Consider the following 9525-nt stretch of genomic DNA (forward strand, 5'->3'; position numbering starts at 1 on the left):
AGTGGTTCAGGGGAAAAGGCTCAGTTGCACAACTGAATGGGTGAACAGGATTCACAGAATTCTAAAGAGTGGAGATCAGAAATAACTCTTGCAATCAGTGATGTTCAAAGACTAAGCTAACCATGATTTATAACTTTCCACATATTATTTACCAAATCTAACATGCAAAAAAAAAATATTTATCATTTCCTAAAATGCTCCAGGAGCCACTGACCCTGGTTGGAGCTCTCAATATGCAAATGCCGAACCTTAAAAGATAATGAAAGTAGCTACCTACCTATCTTTAAACCAACCCCCATTACAAAATGCCTATCCCCACCATGCTGATTGGTTCCACCTATTCAGAGCACAAAAAGATCAAAATTAACATCTACATTCGAAAACACATATTGGAAAAATTGTTGAGCAGACGTGCATCTGTTCATTCTACAAAATGGGTAAGTAATTTAGGTTTGTGTTTCGTACCATGTTAATAAGCCAAAATTAGAGCTGGCTGGTTACTTAGCCCCATCCTTGCTCTGTATAGATGTTGCATCAGGTACACAATCATGTAGCTAATAATTCAAACACAGTATAAACCCCCCTCAAATATAGTACATCCATCAGAGATTCGCCAGATGCCCAAAACACAACAATGTAGGACTTTGTCCTACTCTACCAACTAGGTGAAGAAGCGGTTATAACTGCGAAACCCGTCAGCATTTTATGTGCATCATACATGAAATTTGTGGTGATTTTAAGCCATTTGTTTGGCATTTTTATCAAAGTGTATGTAGTGTTCAGTTATTTGAATATTTTGAAAAAAAAGTTTTTTTAATATATTTACTCACTTACTCACCTAGTTGATAGGACTTTGCCTTACACAATCATGTAGTCCAAGCATGCATACATAAAATAAAGGGATTTTTTTAATATATTTACTCACTTACTCACCTAGTTGATAGGACTTTGCCTTACACAATCATGTAGTCCAAGCATGCATACATAAAATAAAGGGAAAAAAGTCTTCTATGGGTCAGTTTTTCTCAAATCATCTGCTAAAGTTTGGATAACCTTAGTCTTCATTGCTCCATTTAGTATTATTTTGGGGCATTTAAATGGCCACTACTGTTCCAAAATCACATTTTTTCTATGCATCTGCTTGTTAGAACTCTTAATTAATTAGCTGCTTTTCTAAAGAATGAGACCTAACCTGATATCTCTATGTTCTAATATACATGTCCCAAGCAACCTTTAAATGTAATATCAATTTCTGAGCCTACAGACAAAATATTGTGTGCAGGAGCAGGAACAGAACAGGAAGCCTGTAAGTTAGAAGCTGTGCAGAGCTCAGAGTGGTAGGTTTTGGATTGAAGACACTCATTTAGGAGTTAATTAGCAAAACTGAATAGGATGAGATACTGAAAAGTGTGCAGCTCCAAAACTAAATAGGTAAACCGAGTTGCTAAGAGAACGTTAAATATTTTGTTTTCTAATGATCATTCATTGAAGTTCTACAAATATTCATTACTAAGGCATATGGTGAATGTGGCCATATCATGTATCCCTCTCATATGGAAGGGTCCAAATCCTCCCTTTCTAACATGGGTCTCTGGTTCAGGAAGATAAATGAAATCATGAGTATGGAAGATCTCACATCCTCTGTTCATGGTACTAAAGAGAGAGTCCTTTCTACTGGAAACAATATGAAAGTTCTCTGGACTATGATAATGACCATAATTCTTAGGATAAGCTTGCACTTTATAAAAATTAAAGGTATTTTTAGATTCCTCATATAACACAGCCCAAAAAAAAAAAAACATTCACTTGCCAAGGATTTTTCATTATATTTAGTGTATTACAGGTCTTCTGAATCCAGAAATGACATCAGCTTCATTGAATTGGCTCTAGTTCCTGTGATAGACTATTTTACCAACAACAAAAGTTAACACAGCATATTATTATCAATCTTTATTTACACCGATGCTTTGCATTTTATATATTAAATGTATCATTATTACTGAAGGCAAATGAAACTTTCATTTGCCTTCAGTTTATTCATATTTTCTTTTTTAATGAAGAAATATTTGAAGAGTTCTTCAAGAAGTTGTATAAATGACCCCAATGTATTTTACTACATTTGTGGTGAATATTCTCAGCAAAAACAGCAAGAAACACGACAGAATTTGTGAAACAAGAAAATCTTGCATATTTTGGTATAAAACTGGGGGACCAAGATACGTATTGGGCTCCCCATATGGTATGCAAAACTTGTGTAGCGTCCACATCAGTGGAAAAATAGAAAACTGAAAAGTTTGAAATTTGGTGTACCTAAGTTATGGCAAGAGCCCAAAAATCATCATAATTATTGTTATTTTTGTGCTGTGAATGTCAAAGGTTTCAATTGGGAGTACCTACACTCCCTGATGTTCCTGTATCGGACATGGAGGATATACAGGGTTTGGAGTGTAATCCAGGAGATAGCAGTGGAAGTGAATGTGAAGGAAATGTTTATTAAAACCAGCAGTTCTCCCAAGAAGAGCTCAATGATTTAATATGTGACCTAAGTCCGTCAAAACAAGCATCTGAACTTTTAGCATCCAGGCTAAAAGCACTGTCTGAGACCGGAAGTTAAAAAAAGGGTTTATAGGACAAGAGAGGTGAAACTCCTACTAAATTTCAGTGAAGATGTAGACTTTGTGTACTGTTGTAACATCCCTGGACTACTAGCCCATATTGGAGTACCAGAATACCGAGCAGAAGACTGGCGGCTTTTCATAGACAGTTCCACTCGAAGTTTTAAATCTTTTTTACTGCATAATGGCAACTGCTATGCATCAATTCCAAATGGTCACTCAACAAAACCTAAAGAATATGAAAATATCAAAATGGTCTTACAAAAGCTATGCTATCATCAACATCAATGGTCCATATGTGTTGATTTAAAAATGGTCAACTTCCTACTTGGACAGCAAAGTGGATTCACAAAGAACCCATGTTTCATCTGCTTGTGGGTTAGTAGAGCAAAGCAGGATCACTGGCAAAAAGTGACATGGCCTCCAAGGGAAAACATGAAAAAAGGTGCAGGGAACATCATTAACGAGCCAATGGTTGACAAAGAAAAAAAAACATTCTCCCTCCACTACACAAAGTTCGGATTAATGAAGCAATTTGTTAGAGCTCTGAACAAGGATGGTGATTGCTTCAAATACATTTGTAGATTCTTCCTTGGATTGAGTACTGAAAATTTAAAAATAGGAATCTTTGATGGACCCCAGATTTGGAAACTGATGAATAATTCAAATTTCACACGTTACATGACTGATACAGAAGCTTCTGCCTAGCACAGCTATCTCATGGTTGTCAAGAACTTCTTGGGTAACCATAAAGCACAAAAATATGAAGAACTGGTACAACACTTTACAAATTTGGGTGTTACTATGAGCATAAGGGTACACTATCTCCATATCCATTTGCAAAAATTTCCAGCAAACCATGGCAATTTCAATGAGGAACAAGGGGAGAGGTGATGCAAGAAAGGAATCAGGGCAGATGGGATAGACACATGATGGTGGACTGATGGCATACTGCTGCAGCCTTCAATGCGATTGTCCTGATCATCAGCATAAAATGTTTTTCAATGACTTCTCTTTGATTAGTTCTGTAAATATACTGAATATAGAATATATTAAACTTTAAGTATTTCAAAAATTTATTTTTGCATACCTAGTTTAATTTTGCTCGAGCCCCGGACCGCGGTAATCCGCGATCGCTGGTCGCGCGTATTATCGCGCTTCCCGCGATCGCGGATTTCAATGATGAATCAGGGCCTATATGTTTCCCCAGGTTGTCTTATCATTTTGTCCTTACACACATATGTACACTGTATGCATCCTTGTCGATTGTATGTTTTCATGTGAAAAAATCTAACAAACTGGAATGAATCCTATTGACGTACTTCTCATTTCTCATTCTAAGGTCTGCAGTACAGGGACTGCAGGGGTCTATTAAGTCAAAATCTGGTACTTACATTGCTTGCATTTAAAAATTAAATTTAATGATGTGTTCAGCTATAATCTTTTTCTGTGCATTTGTGCAGATAGACATCTGATTACCTGTTATTTCATACATGAGCCCTCTTTACCTTGGAACATTTGCTTATTCATACAAAGCATTATCATAAGGAACTGCAAGTATATATTTACTGTACAGATAATGAAAGGATATTTAAAAGCATATTATATTAGGCAAGGCATCCTCCCCTATAGGATAATGGAATTCTTCTAAATGAAGAGAAATGATATAACGCGATCTATGGGTCTGTAGGCAATGTTCAGGTGGAATGACATTAAAGCATTAACCTAAAAAGTCTTTGTAAAATAAATTGTTTTTGAGGATTCAAGACAACTTAGCCCTAACACACAGGACGGTGATGCCTAGTTGGCAACCCAATTCCACCAATAAAGGGCTTTATATGAGGAGCCAATCTTTAAATTAGAATTTTACAATGTTATCCATATTTGCTCAAAAAGCAACATAGAGCAGAAAAACTAATGGTTATTTGATGCATTTCTTACTTCAACACAATTACATAATTTACAGAAGTTATATTTCTACTCAAACTGATCTGTTAAACTTTTGGAGTATTTGGGAAAAAAAAAAACCCAGATCACACAAGTACAAAAAAAAGAACACTGTTTTATTGGATTTCTACAGTATAGCTGCATGTTGTTTATTTTCTACAGTATTGCAATGTGCTGTAAGAACAGCCAGGCATAAAGATCACCTCCCCAGACACACACACTGCTCCTCCTGGGGCTCAGCATACGGCTTTTGTGCGGGAGATAACTTCATTGACGAAGCCATTATTCCTGGCAAGAACATCAGCCTTTAGCTGATTCAGTCTGTTTTTTATTTCCTGCTCAGACATTTCAGTAAGTGGAAGAGCTTTCACTTTGGCAAGAAAATCCTGAATTATCTTCTCCCCTTCCTGAAAGAAAACAAGAAAAAGGGTAATATACCTATTCATATTTTTTTCAAGTTGGGTGAATTGCAGTACTGTTGTAAATATAATTTATATAGAATTTAAGCTATTCATAGTGATGCTTCCTGTTCCAAACATCTCCTGACACAAGAGGATTCTCCATTGGATGCCAGATTCTAAAATATGGGCGAGAGGAAAAGCTGAAGGTAGTGTGCATTAGTCTGAAACAGTTCTCATTTATACATGTCATTGTATAGCTAGTAGAGTAGTTAATCACATATAAATGCTGGTTATTTTCCTACCCTGGTATTACTAATTGAAATGGCTGGATAAGCTGCAAAACTAATTGCGAAATGGCTGGATAAGCTGCAAAACATCTTCAACATTACAAGAACCTGTCCAGTTTAATGTACACAGTACTAGCTACAGTGTTTTCCCCAGCCCCTCTTAGGCTGGTACTGCCCTGCACTTTTCAGTAAGCACCCAGCTGTTTTTGTTGGTCCTAAAAGTTGGGTCACAATACAAAAGGCGCCATCTGCCTACAGCTTCCTCCCAACCAGCCTGTCAAAGAGACAGCAGTTAAGCTCTTTTGCTGGATAGAAACCTTGGACTTTTTGGGCTTCTCCTAACACAGGTACAACATTATCATGCTAGTGATTGGCGTAACATTGCATTTCAATTTAAATGTCATTTAAGCTGTTCTTTGTGGCCATTCCCCTCCCCCGAGACCAACATCTTTTAAAAAAGATGCAGAAAAATGCAGGATTTCGAAATCTTGGATTTTTTTTTAACCGTGACTGTACTGGTCATGTAATATTATACATCACTGGGGCAACCAGTAACAATATTCAGCTTTAGGTAAAATTGTCAGTGTCGGGCACATTCTCTTATTCCCAGATGTCTGGGAGAGACTGGAAGGTATGTGTAAGGGACATTTATGTTGCTTTTTGACTATACCAGGGAAATTGCCGTTTGCACTCCTTGAACAGAGGATGATATAGTTTCTGTACACATGGAAAGTTACACTGGCCACCAAATGACTAAAAATAAGTAATATGGGACATATATAGCAATGAAGGCAGAAGGAGGGACTGTGAACCTGGACCAAAGAGAAGTACACACTAGAAGGTTAGGTGTGCTTTTAATGTGCACAAATACTAAGCACAATATGACAAAAAGCCTATCAATATCCAGCAGACCTCTTTAATATACCTCTTATCCCTGTTTTCCTTCACCATTACCAAGTAGAAATATTTGGTAATTCCCTGTATATGGGAACACGCTGGACAACTCTGCTCTGTATCAGGTCAGTAGTTTCTGGAAAGATAGTTTATTGGAAAAGGATTTACAGTTTAGGATTCATCTGGATAACTTCAGCATTATCATTGGCAGGGCACTACATATTTTGACCTATTTATTTTGCACATCAGGGCTAAAGGTAACCAGTTATGAGAAAAACATTCAAACCAAACTCTGATTACCTGTTTGTGATACAGTTCCTCTTTTCCATGCTTAATGGACTATGGCTAAGTATTCATATAAGTAATTTACATTTTATCTGACATCTCTGATCCACATATTTTCTTCAAGTCAGTAACTTAGAAAGTATTGAAGCCACAGAGTTGGCATAACAGCCAGGTGACTAGAATCTTCATAGAGGGCCAGTTCGGATCCACAGTGGGATCCATTATGGCAGTAAGCAATAATGAACTACTCACTGGTGTCCCATTCATTCTCTTTGGACTGCTGTGAGCAGAGGTTACATGTAGCATCTCCCCTGAGGAAGCAGTTCACTGGAATGAGTAAGCAGCAACCTCACCACAACCCCTCTGCCAGTTTGAACATCTTCATTTGAACTCTTCAAAAACAGATTTATTTTAAAGTTCATAAACAGTCATCTAATATGCAAATGTTTAGGGGTCTGGTATTTCTTAAGGAATCCTTATGTATATTTAGCAACTGACCAGCAAAGGTAAAATTAGTTTAAAAAAAACAAAACAGGAATCACAAGGTTATTATATAGGTGAATGCCATTTCTTTCCTGTTGCCAAAAGAACTATAAAATCAGACTATAAAGCCAAACTCTATCTCATTATCCCATGTGCCAAAGGCTATCCTATAATCCAGCAACATTAAATTACATGGCAAGCTAAGCAGAGCTAGAACAATAAATCATCAAAATGATTGGAATTTGTGAATATGAGACCTCCTCTCACAAAATTATTAGTTTCCACATGTGCCATGATCCCTTAACTTTTTATGGACAATATGTTTATATATATATGCTGCCTGCAGCAAAGCAGTTATTCTGCTATGGATTTACCATCATGCGTTCCCTTGGCCAGTTCTAGAAGCTGCATGCTAGTCACACAGTCCTGGTTCTAACACGGATGGGTCAGATAACAGGAGCATCTCCAGTACAACAGGAATAATACAACCATCTACAAAATGTCTATAATTTAAGAACCTAAAATTGAAGATTGCACAGGAGAATAGTCAAGATTTTGCATAAGCTCTGCTGTGACTGGTTCTCTTTGGCCAATACACACAGACATCTCTTTCCATATTAAGAATATTTCCCCATTGATTTGTGTAATGCCGACGAATGAAACTTTTACTGTGTTTTGAATGCATTGCTAGTTCACCTTCATGTTGTCAGGTGTGTTTAGATGCATTTTACATGTGTTATCATTAATTCAGGAGGAGGATGTGCTTTTAAAATGACAACAAAGCAGCATTGTGTCATTCACAGCCTTAAATCTCTTATATGTGAATGGAGCCTGAAGGTAGTTGGTGAAGTGCTAACAGGTTGTGTTAAAATTTAAAGGTACCCATAAGACAGCAAATGACAGTAGTCTGGTTCATCAGTTTTGGGCAGGACTGCGACCCTTAAGTGTGCCAGCTTTTTGTTGTTGGGGCCCCATGCACCTGGTTGGAAACCCTGTAATACAGTATTTCTCATCCAGGGCCCCTTCAGAGGTTACTTGGGGTTCATTAAGCAATGAGCAATTTGTGCCTCATGTCAGTTTAAGTGACCCCGATGATTGGGTTAGGTGGCCCTGGTGACCCCAAAAGCAGCCAGTTGATGGAGGAATCATTAAATATTTTAGCAGATCACACCTCCTGGATTGTAAGCTCTTCGGGGCAGGGCCCTCTCCTCCTGTGTCACTGTCTGTATTCATCTGTCATTTGCAACCCCTTTTTAATGTACAGCACTGCGTAACATGTTGGCACTATATAAATACTGTTTCTAAATATTAATATTAAGAAGATTTAAGTGACTTGAGCACTGCCACTTAATTGAAGCCCAGAAAAAGAAAGAGAATTTATTTGAAGAGGAATATATAAAGCTTTTATAACTAAGTATAATCAATCATTTAAAAAAAATATTCAGAATAATGCACAAACTCGGGAGTCACTTCTGTTCAACTGGAGTCCAAAGAACATCTGACACAAAATGCACGCTGCTTTGTAAGCAACTGCAGTCCTAAGAAAACTCAATTACTAGCAGATCTTAAACAGATCAATGGATCCTGCACTAACTTGTTTTTACAGTAATCCCGCTAGACACCCTAACATCGGTAAAATTAAAGCGTGCAACATCAGAATGTAATTTTTTGATAAAAAAAAGAGCTGACACTCTGGTCTTATTGATATTCCTGTGCACTGTGCTTCTGAAGTTCAGTATTAATGGTATATTTTTCTGCAGTTTAAAATATGACTGGAGACGTACAGTACCAACTTGAAAACGTACCTGCCTAGACTCTGAATAAGAATCATTTAAAGTTCTGCCACACCTCTCATAGACTGGATCATAAAGAGTCACTAAAGCTATGTACACACATCAGATAATTGTTGCCACAAACGGCTGTGCTAGTCTATGGTGAAATCTATGATGGATTGATGAATGGTAATCCGGAACGACTACAATGCACTCCTATGGAAGAAAGCTGCTTGCTCGTTCTCCCCCCTCTGCTCTCCACTGAACAGAACAGTGCTGTGTGTACAGCGCTCATTTATTCACCTGTAGCACACACCGTGGAACACCTGTTATGAAATGCTATTCAACCTGAATGGAACCCCAACACACATATATACAGAACAAACAGATCGGTGCATTACATATTTATTATCAAGCATGCATTTTCTAAGCCCTAGAAGGGTTGTTAAAGTCGACCTACCACTGAGAGATTAGGAAAGCTGCCATTACTGAACTCATTCTAAATATTTGCCTAGAAATAAAGATGAGCTTTTTGTTTAGTAGTCAGTTACACACCTAAAACAAGCTGTGTTGTGCCACAATTAGCTGAACACCTGAGCTGCATCATCATTCTGGGTCTGTGGTACAGAAGGTATTAATGGCAAAGTATGATAACACCAACCAAGAAAGTGCCAAGTTTTAAACCATGTCAGCATTGGTGGCTTCCATAATCTCCCAAGGAAAAGCCAGTTTAAGGGCTATTTCATAGTCACTGGGCTGCAGTTGACACAATGCCCCTGATTCATCAAGCAGAATCGGATTATCGGTCGCGCATTCGTATTCGCGATCCGAAATCGTACGC

The 9525-nt window shown here is 37.6% G+C and overlaps 1 protein-coding gene across 1 annotated transcript in view; it reads right to left on the reverse strand.

The window, feature by feature from the left end:
* Positions 1-4657: 4657 nt before the first annotated feature.
* MSH2 (mutS homolog 2) overlaps positions 4658-9525 on the reverse strand; it is a gene marked incomplete in the record, with an annotated part of 69588 nt that continues 64720 nt past the window's right edge. Inside the window, 1 exon segment of the mRNA XM_072409741.1 lies at positions 4658-4969. Coding sequence (XP_072265842.1) covers positions 4799-4969 — 171 coding nt within the window.

The sequence above is a fragment of the Pyxicephalus adspersus genome, chromosome 4 (assembly GCF_032062135.1).
Source record: "Pyxicephalus adspersus chromosome 4, UCB_Pads_2.0, whole genome shotgun sequence".
Taxonomy (NCBI): Eukaryota; Metazoa; Chordata; class Amphibia; order Anura; family Pyxicephalidae; genus Pyxicephalus; species Pyxicephalus adspersus.